At 43.1% G+C, this 24,929-nt stretch overlaps 1 protein-coding gene across 1 annotated transcript in view; it reads left to right on the forward strand.

Annotated features, from left to right (window-relative positions):
• Nucleotides 1-3,071: 3,071 nt before the first annotated feature.
• Nucleotides 3,072-24,929, forward strand: part of slc38a4 (solute carrier family 38 member 4) — a gene marked incomplete at its 3' end in the record, with an annotated part of 67,232 nt that continues 45,374 nt past the window's right edge. Inside the window, exons 1-4 of the mRNA XM_083651591.1 lie at nt 3,072-3,158; nt 19,761-20,041; nt 23,381-23,477; nt 24,162-24,277. Coding sequence (XP_083507717.1) covers nt 19,914-20,041; nt 23,381-23,477; nt 24,162-24,277 — 341 coding nt within the window. The 5' untranslated portion in view covers nt 3,072-3,158; nt 19,761-19,913. The remainder of the gene's footprint in view (nt 3,159-19,760; nt 20,042-23,380; nt 23,478-24,161; nt 24,278-24,929) is intronic.

Consider the following 24,929-nt stretch of genomic DNA (forward strand, 5'->3'; position numbering starts at 1 on the left):
TCCCTCGCTCTGCTGAGCGTTGCGCGCTCTCTGCCCCCCCCCCCCCACCCCCGCCCCCCCCCACCCCACCCCACCCCCTCCGCGCCATCGTCCATTGTGACGTTTCACTGTGGAACCATCATGATGGCTATTTAGTTGACATCGCACAACCCTAGTGTGTGTATGTGTGTGTATGTGTGGGTGTGTGTGTGTGTGTGTGGATGTGTGTGCGCACACGTGAGTGTGTGTGTGTGTTTCTCCATGTGGAGACATTACAAAGTGGACAGAGATAAAGCTGCATCATCCCTGAGGCCAACATGACCTTCAGCAGAGCGTCGTCCCCAAATGCTGCGCTCTGATTGGTCAGCCTGCGGCACAACCTACCCCCAACCCACTGGCACTTACCCTCAACATGCTGGGTGTGTGTGTGTGTGGGGGGGGGGGGGTGTACACACTAGTGAGGGTACAAAGGAGGCAGTGGTAGCAATTGTGTGTGTGTGTGTGTGTGTGTGTGTGTGTGTGTGTGTGTGTGTGTGGGGGGGTGCGGGTGCGTGTGCGTGTGCGTGTGCGTGTGTGTGTGTGTGTGTGTGTGTGTGTGTGTGTGTGTGTGTGTGTGTGTGTGTGTGTGTGTGTGTGTGTGTGTGTGTGTGTGTGTGTGTGTGTGAGAGAGAGAGAGAGAGGGGCCAAGGCTGACCAGCTGTTGATACAGCAGCAGTGTCATCTTGGCTGCTCATCTGCCACATGTTTAATTTAGGGCTGGGATAAACATGTGTGTGTGGTCATGTGACGGATCACATGATCTGGGAGGTGGCAGCTATTTAACGGCTGGTGCTCACTGCTGTCTGTCAGTTGATGGAGAGATGGCTGCTTCAGATGACTGACACCTCTTTTTTTCCAAGTGTGCGAGTGTTTCACTCTATCTGTCTTCTCTCTCTGAGTCTGTCTTCTCTCTGTCTTCTCTCTCTGAGTCTGTCTTCTCTCTGTCTTCTCTCTGTCTTCTCTCTCTGAGTCTGTCTTCTCTCTGTCTTCTCTCTGTCTTCTCTCTCTGAGTCTGTCTTCTCTCTGTCTTCTCTCTCTGAGTCTGTCTTCTCTCTGTCTTCTCTCTCTGAGTCTGTCTTCTCTCTGTCTTCTCTCTCTGAGTCTGTCTTCTCTATCTGTCTTCTCTCTCTGAGTCTGTCTTCTCTCTGTCTTCTCTCTCTGAGTCTGTCTTCTCTCTGTCTTCTCTCTCTGAGTCTGTCTTCTCTCTGTCTTCTCTCTCTGAGTCTGTCTTCTCTCTGTCTTCTCTCTCTGAGTCTGTCTTCTCTCTGTCTTCTCTCTCTGAGTCTGTATTATCTCTATCTGTCTTCTCTCTCTGAGTCTGTCTTCTCTCTGTCTTCTCTCTCTGAGTCTGTCTTCTCTCTGTCTTCTCTCTCTGAGTCTGTCTTCTCTCTGTCTTCTCTCTCTGAGTCTGTCTTCTCTCTATCTGTCTTCTCTCTCTGAGTCTGTCTTCTCTCTGTCTTCTCTATCTGTCTTCTCTCTCTGAGTCTGTCTTCTCTCTGTCTTCTCTATCTGTCTTCTCTCTCTGAGTCTGTCTTCTCTCTGACTGTCTTCTCTCTCTGAGTCTGTCTTCTCTATCTGTCTTCTCTCTCTGAGTCTGTCTTCTCTCTGTCTTCTCTCTCTGAGTCTGTCTTCTCTCCGTCTTTTCTCTGTATTCTCTCTGTCTTCTCTCTCTGCCTTCTCTCTCTGAGTCTGTCTTCTCTCTGTCTGTCTTTTCTCTGTCTTTTCTCTGTCTTCTCTCACTGTCTGTCTTCTCTCTGTCTGTCTTCTCTCTCTGAGTCTGTCTTCTCTCTGTCTTCTCTCTCTGAGTCTGTCTTCTCTCCGTCTTTTCTCTGTATTCTCTCTGTCTTCTCTCTCTGCCTTCTCTCTCTGAGTCTGTCTTCTCTCTGTCTGTCTTTTCTCTGTCTTTTCTCTGCCTTCTCTCTCTGAGTCTGTCTTCTCTCTGTCTGTCTTTTCTCTGTCTTCTCTCACTGTCTGTCTTCTCTCTGTCTGTCTTCTCTCTGTCTTTTCTCTATCTTCTCTCTCTGTCTTCTCTCACTGTCTGTCTTCTCTCTTTCTTCTCTCTCTCTCTGTCTGTCTTCTTTCACTGTCTTCTCTCTCTGCCTTCTCTCTGTCTTCTCTCTCTGTCTGTCTTCTCTCTCTATCTGTCTTCTCTCTGTCTTCTCTCACTGTCTTCTCTCTCTAGTTGGATTTTCAGAAAGTCGGCAAAAGAAAATGCGAAATAATGTGCGTTTCCATCAATAAAATCTTATCAATTCAGTTCTCATCCCTATGTCTTTGTCTTCAGTCTCTCTCTCTCTCTCTGTATCTTCTGTCTCTTGTTCTCTCTCACACTCACCGCCTTTCTCTCTCTTCGTCTCTCCCTTCACTTTTAGTCTTCTCTCTCTCTCACTCAAACTTGCTAGCTTCTCAACATTTTGGTCTGCTTTTTTTGGTTGGTCAGAATGTCAGGTTTTAGCAGAAGTGTCTTTGTGTTTAGTTACTGACATTCAGACGGCAGTAAGTCTTTTCCTGCCTCTACTTTTCAACCTTTTTTTAAAGTCTAAATCACATTGAATTTCTCACTTGTCTTGCCTTTGGCTTTGGCCCTCTTGTAGACGTGTGTGTGTGTGTGTGTGTGTGTGTGTGTGTGTGTGTGTGTGTGTGTTTGGGGAGTGGGGTTAGGAGCGTGCTCAGAGGGGGCGGGCCCTGACTGTCCCATGTGTGTCTCCTGATTGGTTGAGGCAGACCCTGCCTCTGGCCTTTTTAAAAAGCCTCCCCTCTCACCTGAGTTACAAAAGAGCTGCAGCTCCTCGCCAGTGCAGTTCCCCCCCCCCTCTCTCTCTCTCTCTCTCTCTGCTCTGTGTGTGTGTGTGTCTCTCTCTCACTGCTCTGTGTGTGTGTGTGTCTCTCTCTCACTGCTCTGTGTGTGTCTCTCTCTCACTGCTCTGTGTGTGTCTCTCTCTCACTGCTCTGTGTGTGTGTGTGTGTGTGTGTGTGTGTGTGTGTGTGTCTCTCTCTCTCTGCTCTGTGTGTGTGTGTGTCTCTCTCTCTGCTCTGTGTGTGTGTGTGTGTTGTGTGTCTCTCTCTCTCTCTATGTAAAAAACAAAAACCCTAGGAAAGCCACACGGGACGGTCCTGCAGACTCTTTTAGGAGCTTTTCAGTGAGTGAGTATGTCTGGAAATCTCATTATTTGCATCATATGGAGCTAATAATTGGTTAAGACATTATTTGGATAGTCCGCCCACAGAGAGTCTAGTACTTGTCACATTTCAACAGTTGACAATTGACATCAGTTGACATTCAACAATTCAACTGTTTGGCTCTGCTGTAGATGTTTTTAACAGCTTATTAGTTGATTCAACAAATGGATTGTGTTTGCTTCACATTCAACACAGCTACACCTAGTGGAATATGTAGGTATCTTCATGCGTTGTCACAGTCGAGATAAATCTGTTAACCGGTTGAATTGTTGAATGTCAAATAATACGCTGTTGAAATAATACAAATACTCTGTGGAGACTCTCTGTAGGCGGACTATCCAAATAAAGTCTTACCAACATTTCAAAAAATTGGCTTCTGCTCTGATCAAATAATTGCTGCATGGACGTCAAACTCATTTTTAGAAGTCAGTGAGGTGGTTATTTCTCCTCAAATGCAGATTTACACAACAGTATTCCTTATAGGCTGTGATTTGGTGACAGTTTGGTGACACATGCAGTGTGTTTGGAGTGGCTGCCTGCTTGCCTCCCTCTGTGCAGCAGGCAGGGAGACAGGCAGACAGGCAGGTAGGCAGGCAGACAGACAGGCAGGCAGACACAGACAGGCAGGCAGGCAGACAGACAGGCAGGCAGACACAGACAGGCAGACAGGCAGGCAGAGACAGACAGGCAGGCAGGTAGGCACTAGGCAGGCAGACAGACAGACAGACAGGCAGGCAGACACAGGCAGGCAGACAGACAAACAAGCAGGTACTAAGACAAGCAGACAGACAGACAGACAGACAGACAGACAGACAAGCAGGTAGTAAGACAGGCAGGCAGACAGACAGACAAGCAGGTAGTAAGACAGGCAGGCAGACAGACAGACAAGCAGGTAGTAAGACAGGCAGACAGAAAAGCAGGTAGTAAGACAGGCAGGCAGACAGACAGACAAGCAGGTAGTAAGACAGGCAGACAGAAAAGCAGGTAGTAAGACAGGCAGGCAGGCAGGCAGACAAGCAGGTAGTAAGACAGGCAGACAGAAAAGCAGGTAGTAAGACAGGCAGGCAGACAGACAGACAAGCAGGTAGTAAGACAGGCAGACAGAAAAGCAGGTAGTAAGACAGGCAGGCAGACAGACAGACAAGCAGGTAGTAAGACAGGCAGACAGAAAAGCAGGTAGTAAGACAGGCAGGCAGACAGACAGACAAGCAGGTAGTAAGACAGGCAGACAGAAAAGCAGGTAGTAAGACAGGCAGGCAGGCAGGCAGACAGACAAGCAGGTAGTAAGACAGGCAGACAGAAAAGCAGGTAGTAAGACAGGCAGGCAGACAGACAGACAAGCAGGTAGTAAGACAGGCAGACAGAAAAGCAGGTAGTAAGACAGGCAGGCAGACAGACAGACAAGCAGGTAGTAAGACAGGCAGACAGAAAAGCAGGTAGTAAGACAGGCAGGCAGACAGACAGACAAGCAGGTAGTAAGACAGGCAGACAGAAAAGCAGGTAGTAAGACAGGCAGGCAGACAGACAGACAAGCAGGTAGTAAGACAGGCAGACAGAAAAGCAGGTAGTAAGACAGGCAGGCAGGCAGGCAGACAAGCAGGTAGTAAGACAGGCAGACAGAAAAGCAGGTAGTAAGACAGGCAGGCAGGCAGGCAGACAAGCAGGTAGTAAGACAGGCAGACAGAAAAGCAGGTAGTAAGACAGGCAGGCAGGCAGGCAGACAGACAGACAGGGTGTGTTTGAGGGACAGACAGATGTCATCACATGCAGGAATGTGTCTCTCAGGTGTGATGGCTGTACAGTTGGCTGATGCAAGACTTGCTGTGTGTTTCTTCCTGAGCTCTCGCTGAATTGTGTCTTTATGTTTGAGCGAGAAGCCAGTGCTGACAGTGTGACATTAGAATGAGAAGCCAGTGGATTCTCTTCATGGTGACAGTGTGACATTAGAATGAGAAGCCAGTGGATTCTCTTCATGGTGACAGTGTGACATTAGAATGAGAAGCCAGTGGATTCTCTTCATGGTGACAGTGTGACATTAGAATGAGAAGCCAGTGGATTCTCTTCATGCTGACAGTGTGACATTACAATGAGAAGCCAGTGTATTCTCTTCATGGTGACAGTGTGACATTTAGGGCTGTCCCAAACGATTATTTTCTTATCGATTCGACTAACGATTATTTTTTCGATTAGTCGATTAATCTAACGATTATTTTTTATTTAATTTTTCAATAAATTTACCCAAAACAAATAAATAACCAAAAACTTCTCAATTTCAGTAGTTTATTTAACCATCTCATTCTCAACAGTCCAACATATCACAAGTACAAGTGTGCAAATACAAGTACATATAAATGTAGTGCAAATACATCACATATTATCATCTTTAAGATGCTGTCACTCAGCTCTGCTGACATCTTGGGTGTGCAGTTTCGTTTGGGGAAAAACTGTTCCACACTGGGTTGCTTCCTGAAAAGAGAGAGAAATAATAATATAATACTGTAGGGACATGTTTAAAATTAGTCTAAGTCTAATTTCCATGTCTGTTATTATGATATGATCACATTAATTATTATTATTATTAATATGAATCTTATTATTATAATAGATAGTGCCTGCCTATTTGTCAGTTGCCTGCTCTCATCACATAGATTAAATTGATCATCATCATGATTCATCACTGCATGTATGAACCCTTTCCCTAAACTGAGGAGGATCAGTATTTTTACAGGACATGGATTTATTTAATCACTGGAGTAATGTGCATTCATTGTGCAGCTAACTCCGCCAAATGTATTTAATGTTTGCATCAGTGTGGGGTAAGGAAATAAATAAATAATACAAAACGATTTACAGACTAACAGTCACAGACTGTAACAATGGTCTGTAACGTTAGTTTTTGATCTCATCTTACATGGCCGTGAACGCAAACAGAAGAATGTAAACAGCCGAATAGCACTGTTAAATGATGCACGCACGCAGTAAATTAACGTGAGCAGCAACAGACTAACAATGGTCTGTAACGTTAGTTTAATCAATTTTCTACATGTTAGCCGTGAAAGCAAACGGAAATATGTACGTTAACGTTAAACGGCAGAATAACACCGTTAAATGGTGTGTTCGCTGCGGTGCAGAAATTACTTTCAACATGACGGTCATGGTTTAGAAACTACAATGGTAAGTGACTACCACTATCAGAAACACGTTCCATGTTCATGCTAATATATCATGCTTAGACAAACATTAAACATGACTTACGGTGCTGCTTGTGTTTCGTTCCTGTCGTCTTGAAAAAGCGCTCCCGCGTGTCTTCTCTTCAAGTGTTCGTTCATTGCAGAAGTACTGCTGTGATAAGCCATCTCCATTTTGCACAGCCGACAGAGCACCACATTGTTTGGTTTCTGCGAGAAGTATTCCCACACTTTAGACGATCGTGCTCGTGGAGTAGCAGTAGGATGAGTTTTAGCTGCATCGCCAATAGTTGTTGCCCTAGTTTCTGGAAGATCAGCCAAGACGGCCACGCGTCTTGGCTGATCGACGCACGTAGCGCGCGTCGACGTATTTACGTAGTCGACGTCGTCGATTACGTCGACTCGCTGGGACAGCCCTAGTGACATTAGAATGAGAAGCCAGTGGATTCTCTTCATGCTGACAGTGTGACATTAGAATGAGAAGCCAGTGGATTCTCTTCATGGTGACAGTGTGACATTACAATGAGAAGCCAGTGGATTCTCTTCATGCTGACAGTGTGACATTAGAATGAGAAGCCAGTGGATTCTCTTCATGGTGACAGTGTGACATTACAATGAGAAGCCAGTGGATTCTCTTCATGGTGACAGCGTGACATTACAATGAGAAGCCAGTGGATTCTCTTCATGGTGACAGTGTGACATTACAATGAGAAGCCAGTGGATTCTCTTCATGGTGACAGTGTGACATTACAATGAGAAGCCAGTGGATTGTCTTCATGCTGACAGTGTGACATTAGAATGAGAAGCCAGTGGATCCTCTTCATGCTGACAGTGTGACATTAGAATGCAAAAGATCCAAGAACCAAAGCAAAGTTGCACATTGTCATCATATCTCCAGTCAGCTTTTTGCTTTTCAGCGTCTGTATCGCCATGATATCACCTACAAATTGGTTTCAACTTCTGATTTGTGATGATTGACTTGTTTTAATAAGTGCTTGTTGTAACATCCCACATGGGGCTTTGACTTGCAACTGAACATTTAGCCCACTACAGACCAAGATATATGTCGTGTATTATTGCCATCAGCCTAAAAATACCAACATTATGCTTTTTGGTCCATGCTATCACCCAGCCCTAACCAAAGTACCAAAGCAAAGTTGTCATATCTCCTCCACTCAGTTTATGGTCTTCAGCGTCTGTATCACGATGACACAATTGCGGATTTGCAATAATTGTTTTGATGTTAAACTACACATTTATGCTGTAGATTAAATGAAGCTACTAAATACGCCTGCGGTGCTCTCACATTGGTTCTCTGTGACCTGTGTTTTGGGCATGAACTTGTGGACGGTGTGGTTTGTTTTCTTCATGTCTGACTGAGCTGGCAGCGACAGGAAGTGAGGTGGTAGTGAAGACTGAGATGAGACTGCAGCAGCTGTGGTTTGGGTGACTTGCATTTCGTTCTTCCTGTTACCTAATTTCAAAGTTTCTCATGTCAACAGATGACATACTGCCCTAGTTGCATGCTTCTCTCTCTCATTCAGAATTAGCCACAGCATGCCAGCAGTAGGGCTGCAACAACTAATCGATTAAATCGATTAAAATCGATGATCAAATTCGTTGGCAACGAATTTGATTATCGATTCGTTGCCTCGCGATTAGTTGGACCGCAGAGCCATCTGTTTTGTTGATAAAAAACAACAGCTGATCGCAGCTGCTGCAGCGCAGTGCTGGCTACGTCACTCCCTGGCCCCGCTGTCGCGGAGCCGACTACGTCACGCGCAGTAAACGACAAACAACTTGGAAACATGCCCGAGGAGAAAGCAGCTTGACCCAAAACTTAGCAAGTTTGGGAGCACTTCATATTAACTGGAAATAAAAAGTCAGTTACGTGCAAAATGTGCAAAGCCGATCTTGCATGGCATGGCAGCACAACGGCCCTGCGTGAACACCTTAAACGCAAACATGTTGGATCATTGGATGATGGTGAAGGGAGCTCAGCAGCGGGGTAAGTTAACGTTATTCTACTACAAACTCGATATGCATGTAAACTAGTGTTACATTATTAGACCCATGTGTATTGTTGTTTGAAGTGGAAATGTTCGCCTCACAGCAGATAGTTTGTTTTGTTTATCTAACGTTAACAGTCGATGCGCCCGCACCCAGGTCGACAACGTTAACGCTATAGCCGACCGGCTCGTTAACGTTACGTTAGTGGTAGAGCAGACAGCAGATAGTTTGTTTTGTTTATCTAACGTTAACAGTCGATGCGCATTCCGCCCGCATCCAGGTCGACAACATTAACGTTATAGCCGACCGGCTAGTTAACGTTACGTTAACTTGCTAACGTTAGAGCAGACTTGGTCTGTAAACTAAGGCTAAAAGAGATGTTGTTGTCCCTTGTTCATTGGTGTGTGTGTGCGCGCATCTTAATGTAAGGAGTGACTAAGACAAATTTCATTTGAGGCTTCTGTTATATAAAGGCCTTCTTTACATAAGCAATTATCAACTAAATCATCAATGAGTGAGTTTTATTGAGTTTTATGTTAATAGTGCTGTTAGGCATACTCGCTCATACTGTCTTTCTCATTTCAGAAAAAAACAACTCACCATGAGGCGTTTCGTTGTGGGGAATGCGGCTTGTACACCAAGGCAAGCAGCCATCATGACAGACAGTGTCCTGAACATGCTGGTCACCGACATGAGGCCCATGTCAATGGTTGGAGATACAGGCTTCATTGCCATGATTAACACCCTCCACCCTGGCTACACTCTTCCTTCAAGAACATTCTTCACAAAACTGATGGAGCGAAAATATGAAGACACATTCCAGGAGCAGGTCCGTTAAAGCACTTTATTTAAGAAGATATGAAGATATCTGGAGAGAGGGGAGGTGAAGTGGTGAAGGGCTAAAGGAAGTAGGCAGTGAAGGAGAGAGGAAGTAAAGTGGTGAAGGGCTAAAGGAAGTAGGCAGTGAAAGAGGAGGTGAAGGGCTGAAGGAAGGAGGCAGTGAAGGAGAGGGGAGGTGAAGGGGTGAATCTGTTATCTTCAATTTAACTTTTGTGTTTTAAATTTAACTGTGATTTTGTGATTCCCATTTTTCTTTGCAAGTTTGAAAGAAACCAGTGTGAATACAGTATACTATAAACAAGAGGGGACAAAGAAAAAAGATGTACCACCAAAAAAACCTCTTCATTTTCTTTGCAAGTTTAAAATAAAGTTTACCACTGAATACAGTAGAAGAGGGGACAAAGAAAAAAGATGTACCACACTGATGGACAGTCAATGACAGAAAAAAGAAAAATAGCACTGGTTCGGTTCATGTTCTTGAGTAAATAAAAACAGTTTTCTGCAATTTAACTTGGTTGTGGTTTCCCCCTTTTTGTATGCAAGTTTGAAGTGTTCCAATATAAACCACTAATGAATACAGTATAAACAAGAATGTTTTGATGCAGACTTATGTTGCAGGGACTACTAGAAGCATCGTAATGTTGGAATTGTATGCATCAAAGGGTTAAATCGAGCATTTCTGAGCGATTTCAATATATCCGATTAATCGACAACTAACCCTACTGATTAATCGATTATCAAAATAATCGTTAGTTGCAGCCCTAGCCAGCAGCTTCACTAAATCAATTCTTCCTGGAAAACAGCTCAGACAGTAAATCCAGGTTCAAGGTTTTTACGTAACGATGATTCAATGCGAAAGCCCATGCAAGCTGAGTGGTTTGAATTTGCGTTTTAAATGGACGTCTGCTGCAACGATGAGATGAGTGTGTGCGGCGAGCAACACCTCCTCGCCACGTTTGTGTTAGGGGACATTCACACCAAAAGCGTTTTTTTTTCAGTCAGAACGCTATGAAAATCATGTCGAGGGCGCTTCCATTGTGCACAAAACACAGCGCACGTTAGCCTCGCTAACGTTAGCCTCCATTCAGTTGTGGAGGACTAACATTAGTCTCCCCTTCATCTCCCCTGTTATCGGAGCAGGCAGGCGTAACGATACCCTCGAGCTGCTGCAGGAGGAAGACGAGGGAGAGGAGAACTTTTCGGTCACACAAAGGATCTTCATCAGTTTCTTTCCTAGGAGCATTATTCAATGTGCGTATTAGGGCTGCACGATATGAGGAAAAGCTGCAATGTGTGATAACACTGTTCAATATTGCGATGACGATATGACCTGCGATAAATAAAAAAATGCTATAAACAAAAATATTAATGGGTAGGGGTGCTCCGATCCGGCTAAGCCACGATCCGATCCGATTCTGATTCCTGGGGTCACGATCCGATTCCAGAATCGATTGTCGATTTCAACGATTCACGATTCCAACGATTCTCGATTCCAGAATCTAGAATCGATTCTCAATTATGTAGTTTTATATTGCAATAACACACAAAGGTAAATCTAGGACAAAAAATGACAAATGTATTAATGCTGAACTTCAAATTCAACTTCGGAAGTATTACAGTGAGGGCCTCAATTCATTTTGCAATATGAGTGTGTTCATTTAAGCATACGTATCAGTAAGTGGCACGGGATTCTCAAAACCTGTGTTGAGGGTCATACAAACAAAAAGGCACTCTTGAAGCTAAAAAAAAATCCAAAACCATACAAGTTAATTATTTACATTTTTACTTCAATGTAGAACAGTTATTTCTTACACATGAGATTACTTTTAGCCTTTTAGTCATAACGATTATTGAAAGATATTCCATATTCCAGACTGAAATGTTATAACAGAAGTGGAGTATTGGCCAGAATGACATGAACATTTGGACACTTATTCAGCCGGTATCTTGCATGTTGCGTTCAGGTGCACTTTTCTTTTGCGATAACACGTGACTTTTGCGATGTGTTCATCGCGCATTTTCATATCGCGATGACGATGAAAATATGATTAATCGTGCAGCCCTAGTGTACATTTTTGAGCCTTTGCCCCCGGCAGAAAAATCAGCTAGTTAACGTTAACTCTGTGTCGACTCAACAGTCAACACTGCACCACACAATTGCTGGAGAATGACAGTTGGAGAATGACAGTTGGAGATTGATTGACAGCCCAGCTGTCGGATGTCATGATATTATTGGTTGAAATTGGGTAGTACACGTGACGTAAGCAGACTGTAGATTTAGTTTTGAATGAAAAAACATGGTTGACGTTTGATGTAATCTTTTTTGGCATACATTGCTAAATAGGTGCACTCTATGACGGGATGTGATCTAAAATAGCCCTGTTATATTTGTAGTATGTTGTAAACGGAGTTCACAGCACAAGAATTTCACACGTGATACTTGTACTACGGAGTGACAATAAAAATCTTGAATTTTGAATCTTGAATAGTTAAAAAAAAAGTCATTTTTCACTTCAGATCGACTCTAAACGTCATGGCAGCGGGAAGTAAGTTGGAGTGTTCATCTTCCGTATATATGATCTTTGTGTGCAACACGTGACATAGGAGAATGCCAGGATTGGGGGGGAGTTTTTGTTTTCCCCAAGTTTCGGGCATGGTTTCTGAATGATGACGCACTCCGCAGTGTCTCTATGGGACCCTATGGAGCCTAAGCTTGAGCACCTCACTCTAGCCAGCGGTGCTGTTTACATTTTAAAAACTGCGACAGTTCACACAACTTTAACACGACATGCATATATTATACATCAAACTCTTGAGCTACTTCTGCTCTCACTCAGAATGTCAAAATATAAGCGATGTGATGTTTAGTTTTTGAGATATTAATATTTGGCACAACTCATACTAGTTAACTGCTGCAGGATTCCACATTTCCGGGGGATTTGCGGGGATTCTGACATCATGCTGATTTGTCCTCTACAGATAGTCATGGAATTCTGGACAAAATCATTTCTAATAACAAAAAAATATTCTCAATTTTTGGTCCGGTGAGACAAAATCTCATCAAATGGGGTCTGTGGCTGTAATGTGGACTAAATTAGGGGTCCTTGATCTGAAAAATGAGTTGAATATCTTCATTAGGGCTGGGTTCAAAAAAATCGATTCTCCGATTTTTAATCGATTATTATTTTAATCCTTTGATATCGATTCATATGTCCAGAGATCGATTTATTATTATTATTATTATTATTATTATTATTATTATTATTATTATTATTATTATTATTATTATTATTTTAATAAACAGGCTAAAATATTATGCTGTGTGTGATAGTTGAAACATAGTTTCGAGTTGACGTTTATTTATGTCTGTAGTTGAAACAAAAACAAATACTGTAGGCTACATAAATGGAAATGTTTGATCATTAATATCTACTTTTAGAAATTATATAGGCTGAAATCAAATCACTGTGCATAATTGTGAAAGTGTCTTTATTGACAGATGAAAAGGCTGTTATTTACCCTTTGTCACCACCTGCCTGGTAAATATATGTGTAACTAAAACCATTAAAATTGACAACCGGTCCGCAACTTTTTTTCCCCATGTATCTACTTGGTGCAAAAAAGGTTGGGAACCCCTGTGTTACATAACTGGACAGTCATGTAATTCAGGTTACAGCTCAAAAAACACGTTTTGGTATCACTAACCAAATCGATATTGAAATTAATCGAACCTTGTGAATAAGAATCGAATCGATTCTTGAAATTTGAACCAATACCCACCCAGCTCTAATCTTCATATGGGTTGAGACTGAAAAGAAGTTCCATAAACCAGTTTGAGGTTATGATGGAGAGTTTTCACACACTGCCATGTTGTTGACTGTAAACAGACTACATTTCGTGACTCGTGATGCAAAAGGCCCAGTTACTGCGTCATCCACTTCCTCATTAGATAACTGTTGCAAAAATCGTGGTGACCATCGCCTTTTTTTACCAGCTGTAAAGTACCAGCTTAGAAAACAATAGTTGACCCAAAAATGAAAATGATGTCATCATCTCCTCCCCCTCAGGCCAAATTAACCACAGGTGAAATATGTTATATTATAACACAGGGAGGTTGCAGCTACAGTCAAGGGGGACCAGTTCTTTAGAGTTCCAAAAGAAAAACAGTATAGAAAGACCTATACACCACTATTTGTTGCAAATCAATCAGTTGTGTCTACAATCTCGATATTGAGCTATTTGGTCAAGTACTGTCTTGTTGTAATCAAACAGCTTGTGACATCTCACATATAGCTTTGATTTACAACTTAACATTTAGTCCACTTTGTAGAAAATATCGAGATTTTTTCATGTATCACCATTCATCTTAAAAATATACGGAGATATGTTGTTGTTTTTTGGTCCATATTGACCAGCCCTATTTTCTATCTATCAAATTTTCTATCTATCAAATTGTTTTGAAATTTCTTGGGTCTTAAATGATATTGGTTGAGGTCTTAAAAAGCTCTTAAAAAACATTAAAACCCTGTGTAAATGATGGTGTAAATACAGTAGAGGTATTTTTGGAACTCTGAAGAACTGGTCCTCACTGACTTCAGTTGTTGTTTTGGAGGAGGCTGCTACCAAGTTGTGCTGGCAACCTCCCTGTGTGTTATATGGACAAACCTCCCTGTGTGTTATATGGACAAACTTCACCTGTGTTTCAACTGACATGAGGGGGAGGAGATGATTGACACAATTTTCTTGTCTGTTCTAACCAGGAAGTGATGCGTTTGACGCATGTGGGTAGCAGGAAGTGATGCGTTTGATGTATGTGGGTAGCAGGAAGTGATGCGTTTGACGTATGTGGGTAGCAGGAAGTGATGCGTTTGACGCATGTGGATAGCAGGAAGTGATGCGTTTGACGTATGTGGGTAGCAGGAAGTGATGCGTTTGACGTATGTGGGTAGCAGGAAGTGATGCGTTTGACGTATGTGGGTAGCAGGAAGTGATGCGTTTGACGCATGTGGGTAGCAGGAAGTGATGCGTTTGACGTATGTGGGTAGCAGGAAGTGATGCGTTTGACGTATGTGGGTAGCAGGAAGTGATGCGTTTGACGTATGTGGGTAGCAGGAAGTGATGCGTTTGACGCATGTGGGTAGCAGGAAGTGATGCGTTTGACGTATGTGGGTAGCAGGAAGTGATGCGTTTGACGCATGTGGGTAGCAGGAAGTGATGCGTTTGATGTATGTGGGTAGCAGGAAGTGATGCGTTTGACGTATGTGGGTAGCAGGAAGTGATGCGTTTGACGTATGTGGGTAGCAGGAAGTGATGCGTTTGACGCATGTGGGTAGCAGGAAGTGATGCGTTTGACGTATGTGGGTAGCAGGAAGTGATGCGTTTGACGTATGTGGGTAGCAGGAAGTGATGCGTTTGACGCATGTGGATAGCAGGAAGTGATGCGTTTGACGTATGTGGGTAGCAGGAAGTGATGCGTTTGACGTATGTGGGTAGCAGGAAGTGATGCGTTTGACGTATGTGGGTAGCAGGAAGTGATGCGTTTGACGCATGTGGGTAGCAGGAAGTGATGCGTTTGACGTATGTGGGTAGCAGGAAGTGATGCGTTTGACGTATGTGGGTAGCAGGAAGTGATGCGTTTGACGTATGTGGGTAGCAGGAAGTGATGCGTTTGACGCATGTGGGTAGCAGGAAGTGATGCGTTTGACGTATGTGGGTAGCAGGAAGTGATGCGTTTGACGCATGTGGGTAGCAGGAAGTGATGCGTTTGATGTATGTGGGTAGCAGGAAGTGATGCGTTTGATGTATGTGGGTAGCAGGAAGTGATGCGTTTGATGTATGTGGGTAGCAGGAAGTGATGCGTTTGACGTATGTGGGTAGCAGGAAGTGATGCGTTTGACGTATGTGGGTAGCAGGAAGTGATGCGTTTGACGTATGTGGGTAGCAGGAAGTGATGCGTTTGACGTATGTGGGTAGCAGGAAGTGATGCGTTTGACGTATGTGGGTAGCAGGAAGTGATGCGTTTGACGTATGTGGGTAGCAGGAAGTGATGCGTTTGACGTATGTGGGTAGCAGGAAGTGATGCGTTTGACGCATGTGGGTAGCAGGAAGTGATGCGTTTGATGTATGTGGGTAGCAGGAAGTGATGCGTTTGATGTATGTGGGTAGCAGGAAGTGATGCGTTTGATGTATGTGGGTAGCAGGAAGTGATGCGTTTGATGTATGTGGGTAGCAGGAAGTGATGCGTTTGATGTATGTGGGTAGCAGGAAGTGATGCGTTTGACGTATGTGGGTAGCAGGAAGTGATGCGTTTGATGTATGTGGGTAGCAGGAAGTGATGCGTTTGATGTATGTGGGTAGCAGGAAGTGATGCGTTTGATGTATGTGGGTAGCAGGAAGTGATGCGTTTGACGTATGTGGGTAGCAGGAAGTGATGCGTTTGACGTATGTGGGTAGCAGGAAGTGATGCGTTTGACGCATGTGGGTAGCAGGAAGTGATGCGTTTGACGTATGTGGGTAGCTGGGAATAAACAGTAGGAGAAGAGCTGGGTAATGAGCATAAACAGTGATCGCCACCATGACTGAACAGAAACCCCAGCTGTGCCCAGTGCCCCCCACTGTTTGTTTGACAGGTGATTTCTGGGAAGCGTAGTGCAAATGAGGATCTTCTGGATTACCACTTTAAACATTGAACTCAAACACAACATTGGTCTGTAGTGCGTCGGCCTGTCTCTCCCTCTTTGTTGTTGTTGTTGTTCGTCTGCCTGTTGCCATGGCGTTGTTGTCAGAGGAACAGAGGAAGCGTTTGGGATCCTTCAGATCCGGTCAAAGAGCTCTTTGTGCGGATGGCTGTCGCACGGCACTGTGGGTAATTGGCAGTCCAAATAATTTTAAACGGAGCGGTTACATCCTCTCGCCGGCCGCCTCTGATCTCCTGCTTACGTAATGGAAGTTGGAGACCCCTCATTCATGTTTTGCTTGCACCTGTGTTTACCCTGCCTTCTCGAGACAAAATGGCCGTTGTGAAAAAGGCCCACCGGAGGTCATTGATCGATATGGAGATGTAAGCCGTAGTGCCTACAATGTCCAGCTGGGTGAAAATAGTAGCCGGGGGGGATGGAGGGGTTAACTGACGTCACATGTCAATTTGCACATCAATAACTATGAACTACAGTCTCCGCTCACAGCGGAGGGAGGGTTGCTGCACTGTGTATGGGAAGCACTGTGATGTGATTCAACACTTTGTGCCATGTTTAAGCACGGTGATTGGCCGGTGTTTGTCTGGACCGACAATCTCGAGGCATGTCAACATTTACTTGTAATGTCTTCATAAAGGCAGAAGAAGTGTGGGACAGATTAATTTCATTTGTGAGACATTACTATCAGCACAAGACTTTAGAAACAATGTGATTTCTAAATCACAAATTAATTGGTAATTAAGGGCTGTAAGATTGACAAAATAAATCAGATAGTCACTTAGGGCTTTGGACGACAGTCACTTAGGGCTTTGGACGACATATGGTTGAAATTAATGTTAAATTAAGAATGTTCCTTTATCATGAATATATATCACGATATGGTTCATGTATGCAAAGTCACATTAAATAATCAAATGGATGTTCATATCATTGCTGAATGGTGATGTTAGGTGTGATATCAAAACAAATAATATTCCTACCATACTTCATTTTATCAGTTAGTTTGTAAGTCAAATTTGCTTGTCATCATTTAGACAGTCAGAATGTGTTCCACAATATTACAATCTCTTCATATAATGATATGATTCCACTGAAAGACGATAAACGATAATATTTAATTATCAACCAGCCATATTTGACAGAATATAGCAATTGCATGTCAATAGAACTTCTAAATTGATTTTGTTCAAATGGATGTCGGTGTGCAGAATTTACTACCGAGTCTGAGTCTGAAAGGTTTTGATTCATGGACCACAGATTACTGTACCTGCAGCTCTAAAACACCTTGTTCACAAATCCAGTTTAGACCACGTTCTCTCTCACTTAAAGGGACACTCCACCGATTTTCAATGCTGATTTATTTTACACAGAATCTCACACATATCCGAAAAGTGTAAACCGTTTTCCAGACAATCATTTAGTTTGACAGTTGTTGAGAGTTGCTTTGAGTAAAGTTGTGGACCAGTGATGTCATTCATGCACAAATTCAATCACTGGTCCACAACTTTACTCAAATCAAAACCATGTGTGAGATTATGTGCAAAATAAATCAGCATTGAAAATTGGTGGAGTGTCCCTTTTAAGCAATTAACTGCAACCTCTGTCTGTCATCTGGGAAGTGCACAAGTTCATATTGTGCTTTACATTTTAATTGTTCGGCTCCACCGGTCACGCTAATGACCAAGCTTGTGTGAAACGGACACAGTAACACAGAGTAGCGAGGTAGCAGAATAACAGGCTGCTTCTTGTTGCTGGTGAGGCACGGGGTGGCAGGTCACGTGATGTCCTGGCTGCCCTCTTCAAGGTAATATCATCAACAGCTCCTCGGTTCCAGGAAGGAGGATGCATCAGTTAGGGGCAGAAGGCCTTGTTTTACCTCCAACAGTTCTCCGTCAAGGCCAAAAGCCTCTACCATGTCCGATAAGACCAGACCAAGACTGTCTCAGAAGGAGTTTGATTCTCTAAGTCTATTCAGCATTGATGCGGTCATTTAGAGTCTAGACACATGTAATATTGTATAATATCAGATATGACACAGTGATTTAGACACATGTAATATTGTATAATATCAGATATGATGGCGGTTATTGATCGCAGGGGGGAAATTAGATAAATAAAAGAAAATAGACTGGGTGCGTGTTAGGCTGTGTGTTAGTGTGGGGAGGAGTTTGCAGCTGAGGGGGGGGGGGGGAGGGGGGTGGTGCACGCAGGGCACCACACAACTACACCACGTCACTACATCAGAAAATATTAGCTTCAGACTCAGTGAATGTGCTTGAAATGCTTCATTTCACAAAAGGCGGAATAACTCAGCTTCTAATTTGAAACGTGTCTTTTTGCTCAAAACAACCTATCTTCTCCGGCTCATAACTAAAGAACGGAAAATGGTATCAATAAACTTTTTTTTGCAGATGATAGAAGAGAGTCTCATCGTTCTTTGTGCGTGTTCGGTGTTTACATAGTAATATCACACAATATTCTGTGGGCCTTGAGAAATCACTGAAAACGCTCTGAAACTCTGGCACTGGGAGCGTCCGTTCTCCAAAAGTGGCTGGCACTCAATGAGTTAAATCTAGACCAATCACAAAGGAAGAGATGTAGGTTAAGATGTGTAGGCTTTGAGACAGTAGAGATGTCGAATGTGCTAAAGTGGACCGAAGCCTTCCGCCAGCGCTCCTCTGGTTCTCAACGTGGGTTCCGGGGACTACCAGGGGTCAGGGGGTTCCAGGGGGTCCCCAGCAAACTGTTAAACTTCAACATTAGTTGATTATATTATATTTCAAAAACATGTACTATATGTTAGGGTTTATGGGGGCTAGCACCCCCACCCCGCAAAAACCTACGTGCTACAGAAACCGGCCGGAGCCCATTGGCGTCCTACATGCTCCACTTAGGAGCCTACAGGGAATAATAATAAGATAAGAAGGGAATGTGGAAGAAATTGAATGACTGTTTTGATCATAGTTTCACTTACTGTTATCTCTCTACCTAGAATATAGACAGTCATGGAGTTCTGTTATCTCTCTACCTAGAATACACACAGTCATGGAGTTCTGTTATCTCTACCTAGAATACATACAGTCATGGAGTTCTGTTATCTCTCTACCTAGAATATAGACAGTCATGGAGTTCTGTTATCTCTCTACCTAGAATACACACAGTCATGGAGTTCTGTTATCTCTCTACCTAGAATATAGACAGTCATGGAGTTCTGTTATCTCTCTACCTAGAATATAGACAGTCATGGAGTTCTGTTATCTCTCTACCTAGAATATAGACAGTCATGGAGTTCTGTTATCTCTACCTAGAATACACACAGTCATGGAGTTCTGTTATCTCTCTACCTAGAATATAGACAGTCATGGAGTTCTGTTATCTCTCTACCTAGAATATAGACAGTCATGAAGTTCTGTTATCTCTCTACCTAGAATACACACAGTCATGGAGTTCTGTTATCTCTCTACCTAGAATACACACAGTCATGGAGTTCTGTTATCTCTCTACCTAGAATATAGACAGTCATGGAGTTCTGTTATCTCTCTACCTAGAATACACACAGTCATGGAGTTCTGTTATCTCTCTACCTAGAATACACACAGTCATGGAGTTCTGTTATCTCTCTACCTAGAATACACACAGTCATGGAGTTCTGTTATCTCTCTACCTAGAATACACACAGTCATGGAGTTCTGGACAATAAGAAATATTCTCAGATTGGGTTGGAGAGACAAAATCTCATCAAATTGGGGCCTGTGGCTCCTTGATATAGAAAAGGTTGAGAATCACTGCTCTAATGTTAATACATCTATTGTCTGGTTTCTTCTTGCAGGTACCCAGGCCTGACTGAGTTTGAGTAAGAAGCACGTCGCTGCCTCGTGAACTTTGAACCCTTGACGTCCCCCTAGACGCTAAACCCTAACGTGCCTCGCTCCTGCTGTGGAACCCTAAACCCTACCCCGCCCCCTGCCTGCTGTGCAGCACGATGCCTGGATCTATGGACCGCATGGAGCTGAAGAAAGTGTCGACGGAGGCGGATGACGACAGTACAGACAGCTTGACGGGCGACGGCTACACGGAACCCATCGACTCAGAGAAGGCCACCATCAACAGGTCAGTTCATTTAAAGGACATTTGCCATTTAAATAAACATCTGGTTTGAGCCCTTTTTATGCCTCCGCCGGCGATAGCCAGGCCGGAGGCATTATGGATTCGGGTTGTCCGTACATACGTACGTACATCCGTCCATCTGTACATACGTCCGTCGGCTGTTCGTTAACGCAATATCTTTTTTTTTTTGTCTTTATTTAAGATCCCCATTAGCTACAGCAGAGCTGCAGCTATTCTTCCTGGGGTCAAACAACTTGCATAGTTTCAAGATATCACATACAAAATTTACATTCTGTACAAAAATACATTCTGTACAAACGGTACAATTTCGGATATTACATACATACATACATACATACATACATACATACATACATACATACTATACCTTTCAAGATATTGCATACATCAGAATTACCTACATACCATTACAGATGTGTAGAATATACATAAAACTACATCACATATTATGTATACCTATATATATATACCATTACCATATCTTATAGATAGTTGTGCTGACAACCTCCCTGTGTGTTATATGGACAAACTTCACCTGTGTTTCAACTGACATGAGGGGGAGGAGATGATGACACAATTTGCATTATTGGGTGAAATATTCCTGTAACTTTAGTATTTTACAAGGCAAATCGGTGACAAACACAATGACAGCCTTCAAACTGAGCTGCAAACTCAAATATCTGATAACTAACTACCATCTCATTCAGACTGTTGTCTTTCATTTTTCATCATAACATGTAGGCCTGGTGATTCAAACTGTGTTATAGATTGTAATCTAATCTTGCAGCTATTTTTCATTTCCTTCCACAAATGAGTTGGTACTTGTTGGAGGTTAACTGTGTTAATAACTGTGCTTCGGCCTCTGGTGATTAAAGGGATACGCCAACTTTTTGGGAGTTTCGCCCATTTGCCATATCGCCCATACATAACCAACATACACAATGTCTTTACCGGCACTCTCCGTGCAGTATACAGTGAGCTACAATCGTCCAGTTCGATAGTATCGCCAAAAACACAAATTTCTAACAGCACCAAAAAGCTCTATGTACATGTTGTAACTCGGGTACTCACCACGCAATGAAATAATCCATATTTTCATAGTAATTCACACACACCGAGAACTAAACAAAGATCAAGTTACTTCCTTGTTTGCCTGTACACAGCGCATGCGCTGTATGCAGTGCAGCCATGTTTAGAAAGTAGTTCCGGCTATCTATTTACCTTAAAAAAAAGAGCGTTTCTCTAGCATTTTGGATGAATATTTCATCTCGTGGTGAGTACCTGAGTCACAACATGTACATAGAGAGCTTTTTGGCGCTGTTAGAAATGTGTGTTTTTGGTGACTTTGAACGGTTGTACCGTTTCCTCCAATTCATTGGCGATACTAACTAACTGGATGACTGTACCTCACGGCAGACAATTGGACTCGAGTCATAGGGACTCGGACTCGAGTCGACTCGAGTCGCAAATTTGACGACTTCCGACTCGACTCGGACTTGGAAGGTAAATACTTGAAACTCGACTCGGACTTGGAAGAAAATGACTCGAAACTCGACTCGGACTTGTGACAAGATCAGCCGAGTGCACCAGCTGGGCGTACGCCTAGGTTTACACGCTACGTCCGATGTAGAACTCAAAGTTACGACTAACATAATTTTATGACTAGTGCACCCTGTATGCGCTGCGTCTGTGTATGGAGCAGGCGTAAAAGTTACACCCAAATGCGTAGCTACTCACTGACAGCTGTCTCATCTTGACCTGCGCGTGATGCGGCCGGAATCTTCTCCAAAAATATCGATCGATATGTGCTGTAAATATAGACGTTTTGGGCGCAGGACCTCCGCTCGTCGGCGGGTTTTAAGCTGATGCGTCGGAAGATCTTTCAATTTCTTCCTGACTTCGTCAACTGCCCGCAGTGCGCAGACTGCCATCGCATTCAGTACTGATTGCACTTGTGATCAAACTGCTTGTGTTGGCGCTGTTAAATTGAGCTGTGAGAACGTTTCTATGCTTTGAATACAGCTCTATAAGTTTGAGCTGAGTTGGAGGTGTCTGTCAGCTGTCTCGAGCTCTGAGAGAAGTGTGTTGCTTGGCAACAAGCACGTATTAACGTGAACGCGCACGTCTGCAGCCTAAATAATCTCTGCCTTGTCATTTTTTCTAACCTGTGACTCGACTTGACATAACCTGTGACTCGACTCGAGACTTGACTTGAAATAACATTGTGACTTGACTTGACTTGACTTGCAGACAAAAGGAAAGACTTGGGACTTGCTTGAGACTCGGGACCAATTGACTTGAGACTCGCTTGGGACTCGGATCAGAGGGACTTGGACAATTGTCTGCCTCACGGTATACTGCATAGAGAGTACGGTAAAGGCATTGTGTATCTTGGTTATGTATGGGCAATATGGCAAATGCGCAAAACTCTCCAAAAGTTGGCATATCCCTATTTCAGTTTCAACAGTAAACACTACAAAATTCCCAAGTGTTGCCAAATGTTGATTCTTCAATTAGTTACTTACTACTAATAGAGCTGTTAAAGAGCTAAAAAACAAACCAAAAAAAAGCTAAAATGTGTTCAGTTAAATGATCACTGATGCTTTTGCTCATTCAGCAACTGCTGTTCTTTTAGCTCATATTGAATGAGAGATTTTGTTGAGATCCAAACTCTTACTCAGTGAATACTGATTTTGGTAACACTTTTAGGGAACACACACTCGCTATTAACCATGGCTTTTCCCTCAATAGCTTAATAATAACTCATGAAAAATATGTGATACAAGCCCCATACTGAGTAGTCTCTCAAAACAGATGCGCAATTTACAAAAGAAATTTACTTCCGCCTACCCGTCTGTACTTCATAGAGGAGAAAGTTTGGTCAAAACGGAAATAAGGCAGGACAACCACTCAAGGCGGGACATCTGCTAATTCCTCCAATCACTTCCATCAGTTTTGTTTACATGTGTCGTGATTGGTCGAATACCATCAAACTTCCTCCGGTTTGAAGCGTCTTTTTTTCTTTTGAAGATGACAACTTCCTCTGGCGACGTTTTTATTGGCTAAAGTGCAGACTGTCTCTGGACTATTCAAAGATTGTGGAAGAGATAGACTGGCTTGGGAGACTACAGTACATACTACCTAATTGATCCTCCACTCCGCCCCACACCGAGCCCTGTCTGTTTCCCCCAGGGAGGAAGCTGCTGGGCCGGGCAGGCTGGCTGTCAGACACGGCTACACTGATGGAACTCTCTCTAGCCTTGAGCCTCACTTTTTTCTGCATGCCTGTGTTGATTTCTTTTTCTTTTATTGTCTTTGCAGTCAATTCATGGATGACGTCGACGACGGAGAAAGTCAGAAGTTCCTCACAAATGGGATGATGAAGAAGAAGAAATATGAGGAATACCACGAAGAATACGTAAGAGGATTTAACACAGTATTCACATTACGCTTCATACTAAATAAGAGTACAAAAACATCCTGTGCCAGTGTTTGGCTTGTCCCTTCTCCAGCCAGTGTTTGGTTTGTGCCTAGTTTGTCCCTTCTCCAGCCAGTGTTTGGTTTGTCCATTCTGGGCTACTGTAGAAACATGACTGTGCACCATGACAGGCTCTGTGGAAGAGTACCAACTCTCTATGTAGATATAAAGGGCTCATATTAATGTAAGAAAAACACGATTTTTATTTTCAGGCGATTATACACGAATTAAAACTAATTCCATTTCTGCCAAGTCCATTCGCTGGATGCCAATTCTACACACTGATCCTTTAAAATAAGTGAACATCACTGGTGTCATCTGACAGTGTGAGAGAATCTCAGGCTGCTTTTCCCCTGAATTGCGCAGGTGAAATCATATTTGCTAATGTCAGTGACCTGCTATGCTGTGTACAGCACATTGCCAAATGTTTGCTCACACTGGCCTATTGCATTACTGGGTAAATATTCTGGAAGATTACATTACTAACTCCATTTTTAAACAGGTGATCAATCATCCGAGACAGATTACATTTAGATATGACTTGCAAACTGTTTTTTTAATGTAGATATCTCTCTTTCTCTCTCTCTCTCTCTCTCTCTCTCTCTCTGTCTGTCTGTCTCTCAGCACCCAGGTCACACCTCTTTCGGGATGTCCGTCTTCAACTTGAGCAACGCCATCATGGGCAGTGGCATCCTGGGGCTATCTTACGCCATGGCCAACACAGGCATCTTGCTTTTCATGTGAGTATGAGAACAGTTAACGGCAACACTGTACAAGAGGTGGGCGACGGCAGCTCCATATCTTTACTACCCAGCAAACGGTTTCATGTTGAATAGATGACGAACACAAAAAATGCTTGCTAAGTGAAATGATTTTTTTCTAAACGAATAATATATTATATACCGTAAACAAATAATATAAATGATCAGTTCTGACCGCTTCTACACATAATATGACGATGCAAATCACATTTAATACCAATTTAGATCTGAGAGACCCGGGAGACCAACTCGCCCACAGCATGGAAGCCATATTCTGCTGTGAATGACCCACAATGCACTACCTACTATACCAAAGCAACATAAAAAAAATCCTTACAACATAAAAAATACATAGAAATCATGGTTGCTGGTCTCAAATTAAACATGAATTGAACTCTGCACACTATTACATACAGTAAGTATACCCTATAGTTAAACACAGTGGTCCGACCTATCTGACGTTTTGATTGTGCTTATTTTATGTACTGTGTTGATCAACCAAATATCTCCAACAGTGACATCTCACCACCGGTCGGACTAGCTGCTAGTTTTGTGTGAACTGAAGCTGTATTTTTTTCCCCCCAGTTGCCCAACAGTTCAATTGGGTCTCTAAACTAACATTAGTGAAAGT

The sequence above is a fragment of the Poromitra crassiceps genome (assembly GCF_964638095.1).
Source record: "Poromitra crassiceps genome assembly, chromosome: 2".
Lineage (NCBI taxonomy): Eukaryota > Metazoa > Chordata > Actinopteri > Beryciformes > Melamphaidae > Poromitra > Poromitra crassiceps.